Raw genomic sequence first — 24,926 nt, forward strand, 5'->3', positions numbered from 1 at the left:
TTTATGTCTGTTGCCTGTAGAGAGACAGGGTGGCCAGGGAAATCCTTCTGTGATGAAGTCCATGCATCCATGAAAATAATGTTGGACTAAATTTCCTCATTGGCATAATTGCACTAAATGAAAAGAAGCGATGTGAAGAATGAACATGGCCCCGTGTTTTCACGTTTGAGCAAAAGGACCTTAAAATTTTCAGTTTAGTTTAGCTCCCAAACAAAAGCTCTTTTGTAACATCCTAATTGTCTAATTCCTATTTTCGTTTCATTTTCAGTAAGGTGAGAATTTCACATTCTTTTGTTGTCAGTGGAAGTATTTTTCCTACTCCAGGGAAAAATACTCTCATTAAATCAAATCAATCATATTTTACTAGATTTATACTTTCTTTTTGTCAGTGATATATACAGACATCAGGAGAGATACCTACTAGCATATTTTATCTATTTGTCTGAAGATGAAGTTTTGCTCCCTAAGGTTGTATAATTCTTCAGTGTCAAGCAGCTGATTTATAGTGCTTTTGTGTATAATAGTTCTACAATCAAATCATCTTGATTGCCAGGACATCTTGTTCAGGCTTCATTTGTCTTACATGGATTTGACTTTATTTTTGTATACTTAAAGGTATGATGAATTGATAGCTTGCATAGTATAAAACACATAGAGTGGAACAGTGAATAAATTTACAAATGGCTTTGTTCCTTTCTCCTTTCAAGGGGATTTATCTTAACAATGCATGATATATATCTTCAGTAATGTTTTTGACCATGAAACTTAAAACAACTCTGAACTCTCACCAAATGCATCTTCTGTATAATAGTGCTTTTGCAAAATGTCTTGTTACTATACACAGATTTTTTTTTTTTAGTAGCTGGATCATTTTCCTACGTGAAAGCCCATCAAGCTTACAAGTATTTCAATAAATGGAGGGATCTGGACATACCATGTTAAATGTTTTCTGACTGAAGCAGAAAAGTAAAGCTGAAACAAAAACCCGTGTCACTTGTTTTTATGAGGAAAGGATCTGCCCTTGTTCCCCATATCATCACCGGAGCAAAATGGTATTTATAGTGTATCTTCTCTTTTGCAGCAGCCTGCAAGAGTGTTCACTGGGCTAATCTTAATCTTCAATTTGCTCTTCAAAATGAATGCTTGTGATGTGAGGCTACTTTACAGGAAGCATGACCTCATTCTGCCTCTGTGCCGCTGATTGCACAGGCTGTTTTCAAAAGGAAACAGAGGACTTCATAGACCTGCCTTTCCGAAGACCCAGGACTAATCTCTTCCAGGAAGCTGCAGAAGGAGCACCCTCCACTTATCATCTCAGAGGCTCTCGTGTTGATGATTGGAAACTTTTTTGCATACATGTGTTAAAAGTGAAATGGATTTTCCAGGTTTGGAAGATTTTACACCTTTTTATCTCTTCATCTATCTGTCAGCTGAGGAATAACTAACCTTTGAATTCATTTCTGTATTACTCTTCAGGAAGTTTTGTATTTTTGTGAAAGTTGTTATCATTACCTGCAGGGAGAAAAGGCTAGACTGTGCTTCAAAAATCACTGATATGTGTGAACAAATAAAACTACCTTTGTAGACACTTAATTTGGTAGGTACAATAGAATAAAACCGGTTGCCTGGGCTTTAGCTATTTTAATAGTTAGCACTATATTTTAGTACATATTAATGTTTAGAATATAAACATGGACAGGGGATTGCTGGCTACCGACTGATGGCATCATTGGCTTAAAGATTAATTTCATTTTTGAGGGAAAGGTAATTAAAACTAACTGTTTTGGACAATGACTTTTTATTTCTGTTGCAACATAGGCTTTTGGGTGTTTTGAAATTCAAGTGGGGTTGTTGCCTTAAACTTTAATTCTTGACATAAAATATTGCTTCATTCACCTCAGATTCACTTCTAATGAGATTTCTTAAAGCTGTTGGTATTTTCTCATATCATAGTTTAAAGGTTCCATATTGATGCTCATTTTGTGGATGATAGATGTCATACTACTGATTCACTGTACAGTGGTGGTTGAGATGCTCTGTTTTGGCTTGCTTATATTGTTACTATAGCTTCTCATTCTATTAATAGCCAAGAAATGGGACTGAATATTAAGTGAAAGCAGAACACTGTTCAGTATTGTCAACAACATGATGTTTCCATGCTTTCTCCAGCATTGATTGAATTATGATTTTCAGGAACCCTCTTCATTAATGTATGAGACAAAAATTTTCAGCAAAAAAATCCATTGGACTGCCTGTTCTATGACTGTTTACAGAAGCTTGGTGTTATTACTTAAAATAGTTTGAAAGAAAACTGCAACTATTTATTAATGGTTCTTCAAAAGAGAAAAAGTCATCTCCTCCCCAGTAATGTATTTGTATATGTATATATCTCTTTCTTTTATAAATGTATGTACATATTCTATTTTACCTTAAATTTTATTTCTGCAGAGGGTGGCAGATATGCAAGTGTCCTGCAGAGACATATCTTGCAAATTTATAAGACAATTCAAATTAGTAAAGGAAGGACTGTGGTTTGTTCTGCAACTTTGATCAGTGTGTGTCAACACTTCTTAGCAAAAGAACTACTCATATGTAAAAAGCTCTTCTTAAAAGTTATTGGGTTTAGTGGTTGCTACTTTATATTATCGTAACCGAGAAAATCACTTGCAATACAACTGTATTATGGGTTTCAGTAGTATAATTGATGCTGAGGTATACTTCTCCATCCATTTTCAAACAAATTTGCTCTAGAATCAATCACTTTTGCCTAAACAAATATATGTTATAACTAATAATATATATATTGATGATACTATTTTACACATCCTAATTTTCAAACAAGACAAAATAAAATATAGTCCTGTTTCTTTTTAAACCCTTTTAAAGTTAATCTATATTAGCTGTTATCCCAGGGTGTATGAAACAGTCCTTTTCAAGATGTATGAAATATCACATGTAAATTTGTGCACATTCACTAGAGATTTTGATTAAAAAATTCTGTTGTGGAGGGGATTTTGTTTGACTGATAAGATTTGGGATTTTGTAGGTTTTAGTTTATATCCAGACCTACAAACCACCTGTCAAGTTCTTCCTGTATTTTTTTTAGAGTTTGGATTAATTTCTTGGGTTTGAGTATAATATTTTTGCACGATTAAAAATCATTATTTTGCCTTATATAAGAGAAATAATTTCAGGAGCTAAATGTATATGAAAAAAATAGGTCTACAACATGTCAGGCTATGAAATAAACCACTGCTCTCACTTTTGGTACAACTTGCTGCATGACATTCTGACTTTTGCTACTTGATCTCTTCGTATCTCCACCAAGTTTCTTCCAATTGTCTCCTCAGTTGTTTTTGCAAGGGTTAGAGCATAATTTTCTCCTGCTATAGTGATTTTTTTTTTTTTTCCAAAGTGTAGGAGGAACAGTATGTATGGGAGTAGGGTGATAGGACTGATTTGTAAAAATTATCTTGGAAGGTTTTACTTCCCTTCTTTGGTGACCCTGCCTGGTCCCAATGCTCAGTCAGTCTTCACATCCAGGCTGTGACTGACAACTGAACTCCACATCAGGGTAAACAAGATTACCAGAATAGAAACACTGACCTTCATGTCTTTTCTTTGCCTATGCTCATAACTGAACATTAAAAATTAATTCTCTTAGACCTATCTCCTCTCATGGGTGAATGATGGGCATTTACTAATTGTTGTGAGCACGATGCTCTAAAGACACAGGAGAGGCAGGGTAATATAGGGAGAGATCATATATTTTATCTTTCCATGTAATAACAGATATAAATTATCCCTATGGATAGCCATTGCTCATATTTTGTAAGATTGGTTCTGTCAGATGCTGAACATCTGGCAGCACTTTGCAGACTTGAGCCATGGTAATCCAGACAAATCCTATTTCCTTAGTCTCCTGCCACAATATTGTCAAATCTTTGACACTTTCACTGTCCCTATGCCTGTTGTGCTACGTCCACAATTTTAATCTGAAAAATATATGGTAATGCTAATGGTGGCACTCCTATTCTACTCTGAAACTATTGTCAGTACATGTACTATCTTTGTCATGAAGCAGAATTCTGGGAAAGCACCATTAAAATTACTGCAGATATTGCATTTGTGTCCATAATTATTTCTCTCAAGGTTGTAAGCTGTGCAGGGTACAAATATCTGATTATGACTGGCTTTGATTTTGTGTTTTCCTGGTTGAAATAACTTTGCTATAAACACTAGGTATTTCCCCCATTCTTTCATTTGTTTTATCTCCTTTAATCTCTCCCTAATTTCATTTTATTTTTTAGCTTCTTTTGTGATATTTTTGATATGCACAAGGCACCTGTCAGTGAAAACCTGTCAACTGAGCAGTCAGTGGATATGATAAATCCTTATTTGGCCTTTGCCTCTGCAGGTTCAACAGCATTTAATGGAGAACACAGACACAGCCTCTCACAATGTATTTTTCCAAGGTACTGAGGAAAATTCTATTTGTTTAATTTTATTTTTATTTTGTTGAAGATTTTGTAAAATCCCTTTGAGGCCAGTTAGAATTGATACTAATTTAATTACTGTTTTAAATGGAAGTTTGGAAATACTGCTGTGGAGATTGGAAGCACTGGCATTGCCATTACAAGGTTTTGGAGTATCTGTTCCACCTGCTTCTCCCTCCACTGAAATTATGGTATCCCTCTGTGACATGCCATATGCGATAGTTAAACCCGCTTCTGAAACCACATCAGCCTCTGAATCAATCCATTTTCTTATTTCTTTCCATGGATGTCACTGAGTGGCCACTTGGATCTCAAAGGGATTGAGGAGAAAGGGCTAAACATGAATCCAATTTTACCTGAGCTAAGTAAAATGTCTACAGCATTTAGATTCTTTCACCTCTGTCACTACTCACTTCTGTTTTAAATACCACGTAGTGTATTTTTCTGTGCTATATTTCATCTCAAAATCAGTTGTATTTCAGTTCTGGATGGAGTTGTCACTATGTGTAGACTTTAACCTATGTTGTTCTAGCAGCATGGTATTCTAGGATTTGTAAGAATTAGAAGTCATGTATCCTTAAATATTATCATAGAATCATAGGATCATCGAATAGCAGATTGGAAGGGATCTCATGAATCATCTGGTCCAACCTGCCTTATCAAAATCACTGTCTAGACAAGATGGACCAGCACCCTGTCCAGATGAATCTTAAAAGTGTCCAGTGTTGGGGAATCCATCATTTCCCTGGAGACATTATTCCAGTGGCTGATTGTTCTCATTGTAAAAAATTTTCCTCCTGTGTCCAATCAGAATCTCCCCAAGAGTAACTTGTACCCATTACCCCTTGTCTTTTCTATGTGACTCCCTGTAAAAAGGGAGTCTTCATCTTCTTTGTAGCCACCCTTTAAATACTGGAATCTGCATTAAGTGTGGCTGGGTTATAAAAAGCAAATAAATCTTGCCTAGTTCAGAGGCGCTCACGCTTGCACCATTTAGAGTAACTCAGAGAAGCAAAACAGTGGAATACCTCTGACAGCTCCAGGTAGGTGTAGATGTGGCAGGACTCTTTTGCCAAGAGAACTGCCACAGGAAGACACCCTGCACTTCTCAGCTCAAGCTGGCTCCATGCATTCATGAAATGCTCCACCTGGAATGAAGCCCCCCTGTAATCTGACGCTCTGGAAAGTGTGATGTAGGCACACTCTAGCTGGCTGAAACCCCCTAGGTCCGGAAGTAATACCATTATATCCACATATTTTAGCTCTATATCATTACTAGCTCCCATCAGCTGGTAATTTAAATTAACTATTATTAAATCATGGGTTTGCTCTGTCTAGACATTCCCTGACTTAAAGGGTTTCATTTCTCCTTTTCAGTTACGCTTGTGCCTTTTTGGATGATGACCCTGCCTATGAGTGTTGTTCCACAAGTCCTCTGACAGGCTCCCTTTCCCCATGTCGCCACAGCCCTCGACTGCTTTCTAATGGTTATTACGTTTTGACAGAAGACAGTTTTCTGACTGATGAAGAGGGCAACATCACACTGACACCATCTCAGACAACTGTTACATATAAAGAGAATTTGGTTCGGTAAGTGAACTATATGCAGATTTTACTCAATGTTGGCAATTGCCTCCACATCTCTGGACTTACCTGGAGGTATCTGTGTGGCTGTCTACATTTTGCTTGGCATAAGATCAGCATTGCTTCCTAATGAGAACATCTCAATTGATTTAGTTTAGAGAGTGCAGTGATTGAAATAGCTTGATTTTCAGTCATGTCTAATCTTGCTACTCAAAAGCTCTTCAATACACAGTTGTTGCTATAATTGCAGTTGTGTCCAATAAAGAAAAAGGAGAGCCAATGGGGTATTACCATGATACCAAATAAGAAAAAATTGTGTGTATATATATAACTCATATATGTATAACTCATATATATATACAAATAAAAAATGTATGGTCCTGGAATTCTTACTCGGGGAAAAATCTCTCTTGATTTCAGAACACCTGTTTAAGAAGGTATATAATATGTAGTTAAAAAAAGTTGAAATACAGTGGATTCAAGCTGCACAAAATGGGGTATGGTAGGGTGATACTCATGGGTAGCATGAGACCACTCAGAGCAGTATCAGAGCCCAATAACTGTTGTATCATCTGGTAGCACAATATCCAGTATCACAACAGCATGAGATACTGCCATGCTGCTAATACATTCCCTGACATTATTGCAGGGTGAAGCACTCGTTCCTGGTGACATACCCAGGGTCAAGAACAGAGCTAGGAACAGCACCCAAAACCTGGTTCTTTCATGTCAGTCTTGCAAGCTTTAGAACTATGTCCCAGCTCAACAAGAATAATTAAGTCTATTCCTTGACAACGTGTCTGTTCTTTCTAGCGTATTCAGGCGAAGGAAGAAAATCCGTCGCTCTCTGGCCAGCTTGTTCAATCTCAGCACCTCCAGTTCATGGCCCAGCAGCAATATGGATTCCTCCCATGTAGATGATCCTTGGCCTGATGGATGCAATAAACTAGAAGCCAGTCAGAGTGATACTGGTAAGCCCTGACAGGTACCAAGTAATCAAGCTACAACATTACAGTCTATATTTAGAGGGTATCTCTTTCTATAGGTTTTGCAGGAGTTGTCTGCCAAGATGTGCAGGTAAAAGGTTTGCAGGTTACAGAATTGTAAATGGTGAATTCTCTTGGCATTAAAACAAGAGTATGAGTCCACAAAGACATTTGTGCCAAAACCGCATTTTTAGACTGAATTTGAATCTGAAGTCATGACCAGTGATATTCATACTGGTGTCGTTAATATCTGGCATTGTCTCCCTTCACTTGGGTGTTTTAGTAACTTCATTGTATTATGCTCTGTGCAGTTTTGTCTTTACTCTGCATATTTTCTCCTGCATACATTGAACCTGCCAATTCCCTAACCTGAGCAATTTGGAAACCTCCCTGTGACTAAGTAATTAACATCCCTCCCCCCAAAAAAAATTAATCAATGCAAAGTCTCAAAGCTCTTCTTTTGTGCAATCTCAGTTATGCATGCATTTTTTGTAGGTGATTCTGACTTTTTTTCTGAATATAATAGTCATGTGCCACAAAGGCAAACTCCAGTATGTAATGGAGCCCCTCTCACCAAAGATGACGAGTTTCTTCTGCCTGAGAAACCATTCTGTGCTTCAAAATCCTGCTCTCCATGTATGATAAATGCAAATGGAGAGACTTTGAGCAATGCAGGTATGTTACATTGTATGTTACATTGTTATTCTGATATGCCTCATTTTTAGAGTCTTGAAATTGGTATTTACTTGCTTACTTCTCCCTGGTCCCATCTTTTCCTCTCCTAGTTTCAGCGATAAATAGAAAAAGAAAAAAGTGAAGTGAAGAGGAAATGGAGGAAAGGGCAGGGGAACAAAAACTGAAACAGGCAATTATTCAGAAAGGCTTGTTTTCTGAGAGCATGGAAGGCACCGTGTCGCTATGGCTGTGGGGGAGAAAGGCTCCTAGAGACAACCAGGGCATAAAAATTAGGTTTACGCTTGGAATCATTCTAGGCAAATTCTCTTAAAAAGAAACTGAAGAGACTGGCCTCACAGGCTGAAGGTAGTCTTTGCAAACACCTCCTGTCATATATTTACTTTCCTGAAAACTCATTAAAATTATTTTCCTTATTTTTGTTTTAGAATCCAGGACAGTGCAAAATGTCCTTTCTCAGATGGTTGCACTGATCGCATGTTTAATCATTTCAATATGTACAAGGTAATTTTTTTTTTTAATGTGTTGTTTCTGATATTAATACTTACTCCATTTCAGTTGGTGAATAAAACATAAATTAAGGGTCACATTTTCACAGTTAGATATAACTTTTAATATTTTTTCACATGATAGTTGATGTAGGCAGATATCCAAGATATACAGATATGCACAACAATAGGAAATATGTATGCAAATATGAAAACTACTTTGTCAGGTGTGCTTGGACAGGGGTTTTGAAGGGCTGAGTAAAATCAGAATGGATCCATGTCTTTCTAAGTGACCAGTATGGGTGTTTCACTCAGTCTGGAAATGCTGAGGTCTTTCTTTATAGGAAATTATCCTCAGTAGATTAAGTAATTAATTTTCAAATTAAATTTCAAACTGCAGTTCACGTATCAGAGTTCAGAGGGTTCATCTGCAAGAACCTACTCTCCTCCTCCCATCCAGGCTACATGTCTATTAACTCAATATGCATCCTTTTATTTTTTTTTTTTTTTAACGTTTATGGGTATTGTTATGTTCTCAGATACTTTCTGGGAGGATTGTCTGCCACGTTGTTGCTGATAATTTTAGTTTGTAAGTACAGACTTTCTTTATATTCAACACACAATATTTTACTAAGTCACTTCTGAGGATTAAATACATCCTTGGATGTACATCCATGGCTCTTACTGATGCTAACAAGAGCAATATGGGGACAGAATGTAACTTTCAATCAGTTACAGGACATTGCATTTAAATTTCACAGTTCTTTTGTCCCAAGATGCTGCTGTGTCATCTTCCTTCAGTCTTGACACATCTTTCAAAACAGCTAAGTTTTGGTAAGTGACTCCAGCATCATGTAATGAATAGAGGAATTTAGAAATTTTATATTAAGAAGAGGTAGGAGAGATTCCTTCTGTTGTTTTCCTGTCAAAGGATAGAAGACATGATCTGAAGTTACTGATGGAGGATTTGGCTTTTCCTGTTATTGATTTTTATTCATAGAAACTGCGTTTATTTTGAAAACCTGCCTTTTCATAATGTGCAATATATGTTGTAACACATATTTGTTAGCTGAAAAGGAAGATACACCTAATACGCCATAACATGAAGATGCAGATACAGAGCAAGGTTAGTAACTTATGAATCCAGAGGTGTGCTTTCAAGCCTTGCACGGAAGTCCAACCCCAGGCCAAACAAGCCTTTATTTTTGTCTGAAAAAAATGAAAACAGTTAACTATGCTGCTTGCCACATTACCACCTTCCAGGGACTACAGAATTGATATGATTTGGCCCCACTAACCCAATGCACCATTAAGTTCAGGACAGAGCTTTGCCTTTGGCTTATAATGTGGTCTGATAAATGTCTTAGCAGGAAGTATTAAATTAGTCTGAGGAACTGATTTAAGGTGCTGATGTTGCTGTTTCTGACTGCTTTATTTCAAAGTTTTCCACAGAGATGTAGCTTCTAAATCCTTCTGGAGAAGAAGACTTACATATACAAAAGGTCTGAATTGTATCTTTAGAGCAAGCTCATACATAGGCCTCCATGCTGAAAGCATGTACTTATATGCTGGATTTGTGAATTATTCTTTCACTTCTTACACAGCAAAAAATTATTTTAAGCATATACAATCTAAAATCTGCTAAAAATAAAAACATTTGGGTTTATCTGAATTTTTATGTGGTGAAAGTGAAGCTCAAAAGGATACTGTTGATTCTGAAATTGTGTCAGGGTTCAGGAGTTCAGTGTATTCCAAGGGCAACAAGACAGTCTGGCAGACCTCTTAGCCTTTGAATTGCATATATTGGAAGTTAGAAACAACAAGGCACAACTTGGAGAGCCACACTGCAATGATAACCTGAGATTTTGAGCATCAAAGGGCTTTAGCACAACACCATTGATGCTCAAGGATGATATGTTACAGTTTGTTATTAAGTCATTATTCCCTACAAAGACAACACCGTTAGGTTAGGACTAGCGTGTTTCAAGTGCATGCTCCAAAATAGGGCTTTCTGACTTCCTGAATAGTTTAGTCCTGAGTCATAAATAAAGCTGTTCTTCACAAGAGGAAAACAAATACACTCTAAGAGCTCTTTAGTCACTGGCATTCAGCGAATACCTCTTTTATGCTCCTCACAAGTGAGAAGTTACCTGCTCAAACAGGTAATCCTACAGCTTAACGAAATTTGGCAAATCACAACCTGCATATATAGTCACTATAACAAACTGTAGTTTAAATCAAGACATACAAAAATGTATGCTTTATTTTTCTCCCCCCCAGGAAATAATCGGAAAGAAGAGTAACTGGTGAGTATATGTTTAAATTTACAAAGAATTCCTCTACATTTGGGGTGACCCATGTTAGAAAACAGGTTCAAGTATGCCAGAAAGGTTCCCTGGACTTTTCATTAAAAATGTTTAACTGCAGGACCCTTTCCAGTTTCCACTGCAAATTACTCCACTTTGCTCTCTAAAACTCTTCTTCGAATTTATTTGGGTGAAATATTTTTTATTGTTTGACAACAGTTGCTAAAGAGTGTAAGCTGTTAAACAACTGCTGTGCTTCAGCACAGAGAAAACATGTTTTTCAGTAACAGGCAAAGCAAGTCCTCCTTTTTCCAAGTTTAAACTGAAAGGTAGTGCCAGGTGCTGTACTGCCCTAACTTGGTATCACTCTACTGAGAAGGAGTGAAGCAGGATCAACGTGTATTAGTCCAGAATATCTGGAAGACATTTACAGATTCTTTTCTTCCTTATTCTTTTTTCGGTCAAGCCTCATCCTCAGTCTCCAGTTTCTGTTTACCAAGCATTTCTAAGTTATGGTGCAGCTCAGGACCTTTAAAACAAGAGCACTGATTTATTTGTACTTGGAGCTGGCCATCCCAGTCCTGACTCTGTTATTTCCTTTATCTCTTTACTTTGAAAAGATAAAAATGAAAAGAAGGAACTAAGTGGAGCTGTGCCAGGGTTTGCATTCCTTACAGTGTGGATAAAACAGCCTTGTTCATCAGATTGCTGGATGAGTGCAGTTCAGCTTCTGAAATCTAAAGGCATCTGCACAGCTGCAGACACAACTTGGGAAACCTTTGTCAGTCCTCAGAAAGAGGATGTTCAAACTGAGCATTTTAGAATAATATTCTGGCATTTGATCACTTTGCAGACTTACTAAAGCCTATGATGAAAAATACATCCTATTGATCCAGTGGGCCAAGCAGTGGACGCTAGATAGGGCACTTCTTACAGCCTGTTTATGTAAGGGCTGCACACCAGAACTTTAAAGTTGTCTGATTTTGAAAGCCAGTATCATTATTAATCAAAGCAGGTACTACAGGATGGAGAATCTAACTAAATACAGACTGGCACAGGGTACTGAGAGACAGGACATCCAGCATTTCAAAACAAGCTTGTCTCTTGCCTTTTGTAGAAACTTCAAAGCAGAGTAGTTTACCTCTATATTTCAAAATCAGTTCACTAACAGTTTTCATTTTTCTTCCTCCTCAAATTTATTTTCCTTAGATCAAACTACTTGATGCCTCCTTATGGCCATTGTTACACATGTTCCTGTGGAAAAAAAAAAAATAATTACAGACTTATTAGTATTCTTCCTTCAAAATGTAATTCTTTATATTTATTCTGGTCAAACTGAGAGTGAGGCAATACTTCTTGGTGACCATCTGAAAGCAGTCATCTGAAACAATTGCTGTACCTCTAGTCTCTTATGTCAGTTAAATGCTATGTAGGCATGGGGTCCCACAAACATTTTGATAATAAATTGATGGTTAAAAGTGTTTTGTAATCCACATGAAAACATTTTTTTTAATTAAAAAATTATGTCTTCCCATACTTTATATGTCAATTTTTTGTAACAACATGCTTTCAGAGATAATGGATTTGGATAGTGGTCCCCACATATTTCAGAAGCTTTATTGTCTCCTGTGTGTGCATTATGAAAAAAGAAGAAAGGAAGAAATAAATATTATTGGAAGGAAAGCACTCCTCAGAAAACCAGGAATTAGGATGTGGAGAAGCAGTGATGAATCTGAATTACCTGGATTCCCTTACAAAAATACAAGACCTGCAGGTTATTTACTTTGGAAACACTGAGCCCTATTTTTCAGCTTGGATCTTTGCTACAACAGAGACTAAATTACACATACAATCTGTGGGTAACCAAAACCTGTTATCTTGTGACTCCAGGCTTTTAATAATCTGCTTCTTAAAATATCTCCCTCTATGCCACTTTATCTAGGACAGCATGGATTTCATCTTCCCGTGCAACAAAACAATGATGATGTGTGAGGACTCTATTGCCCATTAAATCAATCCATAACTAGTGCTGCTTCTAGTCTGCTTGTCCCCTGTTGTGCTAAAAGCAGAGCTAGCACAGCCCCAGCTGGTAAATCAGACATGAAATGCTGCCTGCGGAAGGGCTGGGTCTGCCCATGGGGTACAATCAGGCTGGCAGGCAGAATATCAGGGGTTTGAAAACTCTGCAGCAAAAGCGCACAAACGAAAGGTTCTGGTGGAAGAAAGAATCGACAAAACTGAAACACCACTGTCTGTCCAAATCTATGTCCAAACCAAACTCAAGCAAGTTATAGATGTATTTCTAGCATCAAAATTCTGAACAAGTGATGCAATGAGGAATAGAGTACTTGCAGTTAAGTTCAAATGTACATTTCTTTTTCAAAGTGTAAATATACGATGGTTATATTTTGAAGATAAACATCAACAGCTCAGCGTTAAGAGCTGAGAGGGAAATTTCACCCAAATTACCAATTTTGCATAGTAATTTAATTTTGACCAGTCCATTAAATGGACTTTATATGAATGCAGACCATCTGATCTTACAAGACCAGGTTCAGTAAATGGCAAAAATAGGATGTTCTTCTTCATAAAACTGATGTATTATGTAACTATAATAGTAGTTCTAATACTTATCCTCATATTTACTTGTAGTTAATACACTTGAATAATTTTGTTTGTATGAAATAATTCTGCTTCTTTCTTTATTTTAACTATGGAGACAACTGAGAGTGAACATCATTGTGTAATATCTACAAATATTTTGTTACCTATTTTATTGCTACTTGTAATAGGTCCATTACTAAATGCATTCTTTAAACTAAAGGATTATAAAGAAAGCTCTTTAGGGTTTAAATAACCTCCAGGAAAAATAATCTGGAAAATGAAATCCTATACCGAGAGAAAAGTCTAAGATTGCAATTACCCTGCAGTCATTGAAGTGATTATGCTGAAAACTAGAAAAGCCTGAGTTCACTGTAAACTGGTGAAGAAAAAGCTGATTCAGCTTGCCAGAAATTTGTTCTAAAATGAATTTCTATAATCTGTCTTTGAATAAATATAAACTGGAAATTGGAATTGGTGTGATCTGGAGAGAAGGAAGTTCTGGAACAATTTGGCAATTGGAGTTTGAGGGCTGAAAATAAGATGCTTGGAATCTGTTAAAATCTGCCCTCCATGATATTCATTAATGTTGAATTAACAAAGTTCTATTCAATTACCAGACTGGTGAGCTTTGGTAGTTGCCTTCCATATATTCCAATGGACATAAAAGGAAACCTGGTATTGTTTCTTTGAAAAGAGGCACAGTAATATGTTATGTTCAATCCCATTGGATTAAAAGTTTAAGCCAGAATCCGTCTGACAAAAAAATTGAAGACATTTTCTAACCTAAGTATTTAAATTCAGACTTTCAGAGGTAATTAGTATTTGCAGCTTCCGTTAACTGGAGAATCAAGCCTAGAATAATTGTGAAATGGAATTGTAGCAAAGTAAAACCACTTGTTGATTAATGATTAACTAGCACATCTACAAACAGAGAAAACATCTAGAATTTTATTACGTTTCTGTCCTCAGTGATTACAGTTACTCCACTTCAATATATTTAGAAAAAGAGAATGAAAGAAGAATTTCATTATATAGATTTATAACCCTTGTGCATTATCTCATTCTGTTCGTTACTATTATTTTTTTATCATTACAACTTGTCTTATACTCTTAGTTCTTGCTGTCTTCAGCTGAATTTCAGGGTCATTCTTGAGTATATATCATGTAGTGCTTTATAGCAGGAATGTTCATGTTGAAAGGAACGGTAGCAAGCACAATAATAATATTTATGGCATCCCTTAGTTTACAGTGTTCCTAGTCTGTGAGAAAGTCTGTTTTGTATTTATCCTGAAAGCATTACTCAGAGAAGCCAAACCCTACGAAGATTAACATTTTTTATTAAAATGTTACGGAATAAACCATACTGGTACAGAATATAGGTATGGTCATTTAGTCCAGTTCTGCAGAATCTGCTCCTCAATGTATTTTTTTTGTGAAATAGCTGCAGTGATTTGTAAACTTCTGTTCATTTTAATATACACTGAGCAAAACTGTTACTTCATTTTACATTATTTACTTTTTATGGTTTCTTATGCTGCCCTTTTTTTTTCCTTATGTCTGGCATTTACTTTTCAGTAAAGTTGTTCCTGTTTGCATTTCTTCCTGTATTTGAGGGTGTTGTCAGTACTGAGGATTATTATTAGGAATTGCATGTATTTCAATTAATTTGTTATTTGTGAGCTAGATTGTGTGCTCTTTAGGACAAGATTTTTTGGTACTTTGGTGTGAACATGAAAGCCTAATTTTGTTACAGTTACTAAGTAACTATTAGCACCATAGACTATAATAATAATAATAACAACAGCAACAACAATAACAGTGAAACCCAAACCAATAATAATAATGTAATAGGAAATAAATAGAAAGACATAGGTTCAGTTTCTAAGTGGGTATCAATCGACTGATCTCCACCAGCTAAGATTCTGATCTGCAGCATTTTAAGAGCTAAGATTTGTCCATGGATATCCATTTGCTGGGTCTGCAGCACATTACCTGAGTATATACTAACAGAGTGAACACATATTCAAAATACTTCTGATGCACTGTAATAATAATGCTATAAAACTTATTTTTTTGTCACGACAGAAATATATTTTATATTGAATTGTTTTATGCATTTAACAAATAAACTTTTAATGTATTAAAGCAGTAAAGCTAATTTCTTCAGGGGAGGCATACCAGATAGGACCTTTTTCCTTCTTTCTCAGCTCCATTCTCCTGTTTGTAATGTGGCTCATTACATTATCTCTGTCATGTACACTGCTTCAAGTTAAGAATTTGGGCTTGTGCTATGTAAAGCTCTTAGTACATAATTTGAGTGAAAAATAACCATGAAAATAATGAACACAATAAGGTCAATGTATGTAAATACAAAATGTGTATTTAATTTGAAAATAAATTTATGTATAAGTCTCTTGAGAAGTTGTACAACATCATACCTGTAAGTTACATCAAATCTGTATACATACATTGTGTTGATGTAAGGGCTGAAAACGTTTTGTTCAATGAAGTATATTGTAAGAGCAGCTCACATATAGGTCTGCATGCTGAAAGCATGTGTGTATGATGTGCTGGATTTATCAGGTTTCATTCTTTCAAATTTACACAGCAGAAAATTCTTCCAAGCATATAAAGTATAAAAATCTGCAAAGAATAAAAACATTTGGGTTTATCTGAATTTTTATGTGGTGAAAGTGAAGCTCAAAAGGATACCGTTGATTCTGAAACTGTGTCAGGGTTCAGGAGTTCAGTGTATTCCAAGGGCAACAAGACAATCTGCCAGACCTCTTAGCCTTTGAATTGCATATATTGGAAGTTAGAAACAACAAGGCACAACTTGGAGAGCCACACTGCAATGATAACCTGAGATTTTGGGCATCCAAGAGCTTTAGCACAACACCATTGATGCTCAAGGATGGTGTATTACACTTTGTCAGTATGTCATTATTCCCAGTAAAATCAAGGTCATGGATTATAAGGCTCATTCTGAAGAGCCTGCAGTTTGAAGGACAAGAAACCAGTGTGATTATCCTACTTCAGCATCTAGCTTTGCTGATGTGTACCAGGCTACCAGGTTAGGACTAGCATGTTGCAAGTGCGTGCTCCTAAATACGGCTTTCTGCCTTCCTGAATAAATAGTTTAGTCCTGAGTCATAAACAAAGCTGCTTTTCACAGGAGGAAAACAAATACACTCTAAGAGCTTTTTAGTCACTGGCATTCAGAGAATACCTCTTTTATGCTCATCACAATTGAGAAGCTACTTGCTCAGACAAGTAGTCCTACAGCTTAAGTACATTTGGCAAACCAGGACCTACATATATATTGATTATAACAAACTGTGGTTTAAATCAGAATTTACAAGTACAAGAGTTTGGAATGAAGTTGAACCAGGAAGAAGGGAGTGGTGGAGGGAAGGTGTTCTTAGATTTGTTATTATTGCTCATTATTGTGCTCTAATTGGCAGTAAATTAAATTAATTTCCCCAAGTCAAGTGTATTTTGCCCATGAAGGTAATTGGTGTGTGAACTCCCTGTCTCAATCCATGAGATTTTCATCATATTTTCTCGCTCTGTCATGTTGAGGAGGGGGAGTGAGAGAGCAGCTGGGTGGACACTTGGCAGGTAGCCAAGGTGAGCCCACCACACCTTAGTATACAGCAATTTATTTAATTGTGGATTTTATTTTTCTTTCTTCAGAACTATCGTATAAAATCTCTGCAAATGCAATTAAAAAACACCATGCTTTTAGCATAATGAAATAATATTTCTGTGTAGTACAATGTAGACATAGTTTTTGAAATACTGGACACAGCAAGAACGTGATTTTTTTTCTTCTTTTTCTTGAACATGATTACACTGATTATTAGCTATGCTCTGAAGTACAAAAAATAATAGTCCTAGGAAAAGGTGCAGCTCTAAATGTCATTATTTGAAGGGGTCTGCAATTTAATATGAAATAAATGGGTAGGTAGGGGAAGGCCTCACCAGTGGCCCTTTAATCTCAGTGGCTCTGTGGAGATGCCTTGGGCCACATGGTGGTGCCGGCCAACCAGCTGTGTAAACATCCCTGTCTCAGCGTGGATTTGTTACTTACTCACTCAGACAGAGCAGGACAAGTACTACAGAGTTAAACTAAACTGTATAAACTACTTCTGCTCCCTTGTGTCACATTATCTCCACAAATCTTAGTAGCTTTAACTCGATGACACTTCCTTTCTCCTATCCTCTAAATAATAGCACTACAATTAGAAAGTTGCAGAGTGGCTGTGAGTTGTTCCATGTATTACATCACAGGGAAATGTCTTAATAAATTAATTTGATCATTTAAAAAAAATCCTACAGCCTCATTTAAACTTATATGTGAATTTCCTGTTAGTAGAAGATGAGCATTAGGTTTGATTAGACCTTTAGTTTAATGACTATCTGTGTTAGCAAAGAGGTATGAAATACATACTGACTTTCCACTTTGATCCAATGACAATTGTGCTAGTTTGTGTTCTGCAACTGAAGTTTTGGAGTCATTGATGAGGGCTGCTACAAGTTTGTGATCGAGGCATGACATGGCAATGAACAAGATATATGAACTTACAAAGAAGAAAATAAGAGTTTAAGTATTAAAGAAACCCCAATTCATTATCTTGTGATCAAATCTACATTAGATCAGACTACTTCTCCCCTGCTGAATTGGACTGTGATACTGAAAAGCCGGTCAAGTCAAAACTCTCTAAGACTCAGAATCAGAGCTTTAGAAAGCAGGCATTCTTTATTGCAGTGCTGGGTGCATGGGGGATTGCTCCTCCACAAGCGTGCACACCAAGCCCCTTAGATTTACCACTTAGAATGCAGGTACCTTATACATATTCATAGGATTGTACAACACAAACATACACATTTACTATTAAGGCGTGGTTAGACCAAAAAACTTTATCAGCAGTTTTAAAACAATCATGTCACTCTTGCGCCTGCGCGTTGCCTCCAGGTGGTGGTCTTTGGGGGTCTTCAGGAGGAAGGCCAGTAGTCTTCCTCGTCACCTTTTCCTCAATTTTGACATCGCCAGCCCCTAAAAGCCGGACCCCTCTGACTAAATCCTTCGTCGCCCACCTTATCTGAAGTGGGATGTCCGTTATCTTCTGTTGCCAGGGGCTGGGCCTAATCCTTTGGGTCATACAATGCACATTATCTTCTGTCACCATGGTTCCACATCTTCTGTCCTTGGGGCCTTTATCTATGTTTATGTGAGTTTCTTTCTTTGTTCCTACAGCTCAGAAACTCCTTAGCTTAAACAGACAACTCTTAGGCCTACTACAACCATCTTACTAGTTATGTGCTAAATTTCTTAACATTTCATATATCAACTGAACTCAAACTGGTGGTCAGCAGGTCAGGATTAGATGAAGGACTCCATAAAGCTCATCAGCGATGGCTTGAAACACGTAGTCCCATCCAGTTTCTTGGAGGTTTAGTGTGCCATAACTTTGCCAGTTTGGAACCTGTTTAATCAACTATGTGAAGCAATGCTACAGCGTTATATTAACTCCAAAACAGAAAATGTCAGACATGAGAATTTCTGTAGCTGTCGTAACTCTAACTCATTATCTTTGTTAGAAAGTAACTTCACTGAGAGTGAAGTTATAGTATGGTAATGGCAGGAGAGAGTCCACAGAAACCTGCAGGAGGGCATAACTCTGTGTCCACAGCATGACAAATTTCAGACTGTTGTTTGATGTGATCTGAGTTAAATATAGTGATAAGAGATATCTTGAGGCAGCAACCTGCTGGGAGAATTTCCCAGGTAAAAGGTAGAGGACAGGAGTGTTCCCTGTGAGGAAGTGTCCTCGAAAAGACCTGGGGGTGTTTGTCAGCAGCCGGCTGAACAGGAGCCAGCAGTGTGCTCTGGTGGCCAAAAAGGCCAATGGCATCCTGGCTTGTGTCAGCACTAGCGTGGCCAGCAGGGACAGGGAAGGGATCTGACCCCTGTACTCGGCACTGGTGAGGCCGCCTCTTCACTCCTGTGTTCAGTTTTGGGCCCCTCACTACAAAAAGGACATTGAATGACTCGAGCGTGTCCAGAGAAGGGCAACGGAGCTGGTGCAGGGTCTGGAGCACAGGTCATATGAGGAGCGGCTGAGGGAACTGGGGGGGTTGAGTCTGGAGAAGAGGAGGCTCAGGGAGACCTTATAGCTCTGTACAACTACCTGAAAAAGGCTGTAGTGAGGTGGGTGTTGGTCTCTTCTCACAAGTAATGACTAGTAGGACAAGAGGAAATGGCCTCAAGTGGTGCCAGGGGAGGCTTAGTTTGGGTATTAGGAAAAATTTCTTCACTGAAAGGATTGTTAAGCACAGGCTGCCCAGGGAAGTGGTGGAGCCACCATCTGTGGAGGCATTTAAAAGACGTGTAGATGTGGTGCTTAGGGACATGGTTTAGTGGTGGGCTTGGCAGTGTTAGGTTTATGGTTGGACTTGATCATCTTAAAGGTTCTTCCCAGCCTAAACAATTCTGCGATTCTGTGTTAATCACAGCAACAGGTGGCTTCCACAGACAATAGAAAACATGCTTTCTGCCCAAAATTCATTAGGCAAACTAGTTAATGAACATGCAGGAGGACAAAAGTATTGTGTAAAGGATAGACAAATGATATATGCCTGAGGAAGAGTCATTTCATATAGCATTGCTCAGCCGTAGAAAGGGGTCAGGTGCAGCCAGAGTAGCAGAAATCTTCCTCGTGGATTATACTGAAAGGCCTCAAACCCATGAATGTCTGATTAAGACTGAACTGTGATGCATGAAATTTTTCTTTTGTTTGTTTCCCAAGGACTCCTCAGCTGTTTTCCCTAGGCCTCTTTGTCTGTCTATACAAAAGTTAATCGCTTCCTCTGTAACCCACTGATGGCAGCCTTCGACGGGCACTTGGGCAAACTGAGGTAAGGGGGAACTTGAACAAAAGGGCACAGAGGTACAATCTAGGGAGGATGATCTCACCAATTTAGGAAGAAGACACCTGGGCTTTACCTCACAGCCATGCTTTAGAAAGGGCTGACACTGTGAAGAAGACCACGTACTTCTTCCCTCGACCACCGAAAACCCTCACTCTATTTTTACTATGGATAGTCGGACGATGTAAATGAATTCCAGGAATTTATTATCGTAAGACAACCCTTTCCAGGAAATCTAATGAATATGTATGATTTGTGTGTATATAAACTGATGTCCCTTGCTAGTTCGGGGGAGCTCCTATGATGGAGAATCCCCGCGCTGCTAATGAGGAATATCTGCTCGACGGTTCTGTTGGATTCTGACTGCTGAGCGAATTCCTTCGTTTCACGACGGGCGCCATTTTGCTTCTTGGGCAGCCTCGCCAGCGCTGCGGGCTGCTCCGGCATAAAGGCACGTCAAAGCGGGTCCAGAGAAAGCACCAACCCTGCCGGGCGGCGGAGGCCCGGGGGGGCCCGGGGGAGCCCCGGGGGAGGGCGGCCGGCCCACAGCAGCGCCCGCCGCCGCCTCCCGCCCGGCCGCGTTGCCATGGCAGCGCCGCGGCGTCCGGGAACGGCGGCGGCGGGAAGCTGAGGGCGGCCATGGTGCGGAGTGAGTGTCGCCGAGAGACGCTTTCTTCCCCTCCCCCGGGCTCCCTCCCTCCTCTCCAGGACGTGCCCCCCTCTCTGGCCACCATGATCCCTCTCCCACACTTGCTCCCCTTCCCCGCCATCCCGATACTCCCCTGGCAGCCCCTCTCCCTTCCCGCCTCCCTTGCGCTCCTCACCCGGCTGGAATATCTGGTTTCTCTTCTCCCTGGTAATAACAACCCGTTTTAATTCCACTAAGTGCAGCACAGGGGTGCCCTTGCCTCTCGAAGCAGTGGGGTGACCCATGCGGGGGCCCAGCTGGGTGGGGGGCAGCCCCCTGCAAGGGGAGATGCTTGATGGGCTTATGTCTGGGCCTACACCTGCCAGGGCTGTCCTTGCGCTGCAGTTACACATTTTCAACTTCAAGTGATATTTTTTTTTTGTTTAGGTAGAAGTAGCCAGTGCAGACACTTTATCAGACATAAAAAAAACTCTGAATGAGGTTAAAATACACCATACAATTATTTATGAATCCACAATCTTTTAGAGGTAAAGCAGTATGACCAAAAAGACTGAGTGCTCATTCATATCACTCAAGAAAAGAGCTTCTGAGGAATTCCCTTCATCTGTGATGTTCCTTGTAATCTATTTTGATTGTACACTGTCACTGGACTGCCAGTCTCTTGCTGGGCTAAAATAGTGCTTTGGAAAAGAGCTCCTTCTCTCTGCATGAAGCTGGCATATGTCCACTTTGAGCAGGAACTGCCTTAGGGAGAATGGCTTTATCTCCTGAACAGCGTGGTACAAATTTGAGTCTTAAAATAATGGTTGAACACTTCGCTTTTCTGAAACACAGGTTCCCCCACTGTTTCTTGATATATCTGCAGCTGTCCACCTGCTTATTCTTTCAATTTATTTAATGCTTTCTTTCGTATCTGATCCTTTTCTGAGTAACACGTGTAATTGTTGGAAGCCTGGTTGTTAGATCCTCAAGATCTGTTGTCTCCAGTTGATTGATGCCATCCCCTCTTTCCTCCAGTGTTCATGGGAACATGTGAGCTGCTATGATCTCTCACATCACCGGTCCATTCTCATGTTACTGCGCACATCAGATATTGTGGTTAATTAAATTTTCAGTGAGAAGTAATATTGCAATATGTTTTGTCAGTGTCTTGGGAAAGCTTTTATTTAAAATTTGTTGTTTTCTCTTGCAAGTTTGTTTTCCTCATTCCTCTTAAATGAACTAGATAGATGGCATACAAAATGTCAGATATTCACTCAGTTCCCTACAGCAGATCCCCAAAACAGGCCACTGTAACTTGTATTGTGAATGATTTTCTCTGCTTTGCAAACCATCTGGTGCTAAAAGTGGTCATTTTTGCATAATCACTGCAACAATCACTTCAATTTTCTTTTCATCAGCAAAGGGAAATCTGGCTGTAATAAAACTGTCTCAGGAGTAGTTTAAAGAGCATAATGCTTTCTCCAGTGTGTATGTACACAGATCATGGAATATTGTTTTCTTGCTCAGAAATACCTGTTTGCACTGGAATTACCAACATTGAAAGATTTGTCACCAAACACATTAGTAGCCTTTTTTTTTTTTTTTATTTTTAAATTTCCAGCAGATTTGCCAAGTAACTTATTAGAAATGACAGTGCTTTTCATACTTTCTGTGAAGACTAAAATATTTAGTCATGCTTATTGCCATTTTTTTTCTCTGTTAATTTAATCTTGTTTAATTAATGGGCTGTTGAAGGGAAGATGATTGTTTAGATACAGCAAACATTCCCAACATGATTAAAAAAGGAAAAGACACCTTTCCCAATATGTTTTATGTGCAGACAGCATCCCCTATTACATCAATATCAGCATCACCATTATATAATTCTGTAAATCATGTCAGATGAAACTGTTGAACAGAAAGGAGAGTTAACTCTGGTCATCTGTAAGTAATAAAATACCTGAAAAGCAGTTTCACCCCTTTCCCAAAGGCTGTAGATAGAGGAGCTGCACTGACACATGTGAGTTTGGGCGGTATGAGTACATAGTTTATGCAGACCAGTCCGTGTGAATGTGTGCAGCCATTCCAGGACCACTAAAAAAACCTGAATGATCGCACAAAACCTCCCTGAGACAGAGAAGCAATGAAAGAATGCTTTTAATTAATGCATGGTAGGAACAATGTGTTTTCACTTTTTAATTTTTTCTTCTTTTTCTTCAGTCTTTTTTAAAGGCTTGCTAAGTCTTTTTTTGGCATTAACAATCATGAAAATACCTATGCTCATTTGATAGAACCCTATTTTTTTAATCAGCACTTCACTGTAGTTCACTGCTTGTGAAGGAGAGGAAAATGCTAGTGCTTTTTTGGTGCAGTGGGCTGGAAACAAAGTAATAACATCTAGCTCAAGAGTGAGCCCTAGTTCTCATAGAATTTCTTTACCGTCATTATGCAGAGCCTTTTCACTGTTTGAATGATTGCCTGGCATTAAATATTACTACATGATAAACTCTGAACCTGGATCTCTGGGTTTTTCGGCCACTGAAACGCCTTTGGTGGCTGCTAATGAGCTGGTAATGCCTAAGAAATACTCAGGATTAAATTTCACTCTAATATGAACATTTATAAGCATGAATTAGCTATGGCTTTGCCTCAAGAATGAAAAAAGTAAAAAATATCTGCCCACTTCCAACATTTATCCTGCTTATTTCTGTTTACACTGAGTTGGCAGAAGAATATGATGACACACTGTAGGTAGTTTACTTCCTTGCCCCCGCTATCTGTGATCTGAACACCTGGCATCAGAAAATTAAAAAAAAACAAACTCTGTTGCTTGTCTACATGAATCAAGCTTCAAACGGAGCTATGCTGAAAATAGTGGATGCTGGATTAATTTCTGCAAGGGTTGTATCACACTCTTATGGAAGACTGCAGGTTTCCCATGGATTTTTCTAAATGTTACAGGTGACGTGTGTGTTTCACAAATTATGTTTACTGTGGCAGAGTGGGGTGAAGTTACTTTGTACTTGATGTCTTTTCTAGCAGATTTTATTTTTGTAGATATCCTACCAGATATCTATTTGGTATGGTGAAACAAAAGATTCTAATGCTTTTATAAGTTGTTCATAAGTGAGATGGCAGAAAATGACTAAAGGGAAATATGGCATGTAATGTTTCTTTCAGTCACAGAAGATCTTGTTAGAAGACGTGCAGAACATAACAACTGTGAAATTTTTTCACTGGAAGAAATCTCTTTACATCAGCAAGAAATCGAAAAATTAGAATATCTTGACAAATGGTGTCGAGATTTAAAAATTCTCTATCTTCAGAATAATCTAATTCCAAAAATTGGTAAGTGTTTTCTGGACATGTATCTTTTAAAATAGATTTACATGCATAATTTTGAAATCAGGAAAAAGTATCTGTTGTGTTATACTTTAAGGGAATGTAGAGCCAGTAACTACAGAAAAGTTCTTTGTGTATCTCCTTCTACAAGAGTTCCTTTCCTGTCTCTTTAGTAAATTTCTAAGAAGCTCATAAATTTTCAATATAAATTTTAAGTGAAAAAGATAGTACTGAGATACAAGTCACTAAAATATAAGTATGGAACAGCTTTTTTAGATTAAAATCTCAAAAATCAAGATATAACTTAAATATCTTGCCTTTCTAGCAAATAGAAAGAACAGTTTAGCATATACCATGGACTGTGATGTCATAGGACTAGTTCTCTTCAGGCTTATTTTTAAATTCAGTTTTTATACAAATGGAATTTTTTGTTTACATTGAAATATCTTTCATTCAGATAAAAATGCTTGCTTTTCCGCATAAAGACAACTTCTTACAGTGAAGTCTCAATGGTCTTCCTGCGCCACAGGAGAAGATACCATTTCATATGGTCTGTGTTTTGTGGTACAAGTTCCCATGTTTGCTAGACCCCCTACAGGAAGATATGACATCAGGCTCTGGGCTGGAAAAGCTTAGACTTTACAGATGGTGTGTAGATGAAGAATGGAGAGTCAGAAGTGCTCAGGAGTTATATTAGCATATTTCTTTTAAGTGCCTTAAGAGGAAGAAAAAAGTCTAAATTTTTAGGGTGAAATTCTGTTCTCGGGACTTGTAGGCAAAGGCTTTAAATTCTCTGGAGAGGCTCATCAGGAAACTGTACTGATAACATCTGCGTTTCTTAGAGTCTAGGAATTTCAGAGAGA

The 24,926-nt window shown here is 38.1% G+C and overlaps 2 protein-coding genes across 9 annotated transcripts in view; both read left to right on the top strand.

Annotated features, from left to right (window-relative positions):
• The first annotated feature begins 1,257 nt into the window (after nt 1-1,257).
• On the top strand, nt 1,258-15,578 carry TMEM71 (transmembrane protein 71). Of its 6 annotated transcripts, none has more exons than XM_074898405.1 (10): nt 1,258-1,385; nt 4,311-4,475; nt 5,874-6,086; nt 6,894-7,051; nt 7,562-7,741; nt 8,188-8,263; nt 8,787-8,836; nt 9,009-9,081; nt 10,528-10,553; nt 12,127-15,578. In XM_074898405.1, exons 2-9 carry the CDS (start codon nt 4,333-4,335, stop codon nt 10,532-10,534), a joined length of 900 nt encoding a protein of 299 aa, XP_074754506.1. In that variant the 5' UTR covers nt 1,258-1,385; nt 4,311-4,332; the 3' UTR covers nt 10,535-10,553; nt 12,127-15,578. The 6 variants fall into 6 exon arrangements, with proteins under 6 accessions (XP_074754506.1, XP_074754507.1, XP_074754511.1 ...); XM_074898406.1 differs by lacking the exon at nt 12,127-15,578 and adding an exon at nt 11,763-12,082; XM_074898408.1 differs by having other exon boundaries at nt 1,262-1,385; nt 4,418-4,475.
• Nucleotides 15,579-20,649: 5,071 nt separating this feature from the next.
• Nucleotides 20,650-24,926, top strand: part of DNAAF11 (dynein axonemal assembly factor 11) — a 36,896-nt gene continuing 32,619 nt past the window's right edge. For all 3 annotated transcript variants that reach the window (XM_074897573.1, XM_074897574.1, XM_074897575.1), the window contains exons 1-2: nt 20,650-20,739; nt 23,902-24,069. In XM_074897573.1, the coding sequence (XP_074753674.1) occupies nt 20,730-20,739; nt 23,902-24,069 (178 nt within the window). In that variant the 5' untranslated portion in view covers nt 20,650-20,729. The remainder of the gene's footprint in view (nt 20,740-23,901; nt 24,070-24,926) is intronic.

The sequence above is a fragment of the Athene noctua genome, chromosome 2, assembly GCF_965140245.1.
Source record: "Athene noctua chromosome 2, bAthNoc1.hap1.1, whole genome shotgun sequence".
NCBI classification, from domain to species: domain Eukaryota; kingdom Metazoa; phylum Chordata; class Aves; order Strigiformes; family Strigidae; genus Athene; species Athene noctua.

Bases quoted from the DNA above. Each gene is read 5' to 3' on its own strand.
- TMEM71 (XM_074898405.1), top strand. From the start codon at position 4,333: ATGCACAAGGCACCTGTCAGTGAAAACCTGTCAACTGAGCAGTCAGTG. The intron at 7,052-7,561 runs GTAAGCCCTGAC...CATTTTTTGTAG, and splicing joins AGCCAGTCAGAGTGATACTG to GTGATTCTGACTTTTTTTCT. The intron at 8,264-8,786 runs GTAATTTTTTTT...TTATGTTCTCAG, and splicing joins ATCATTTCAATATGTACAAG to ATACTTTCTGGGAGGATTGT.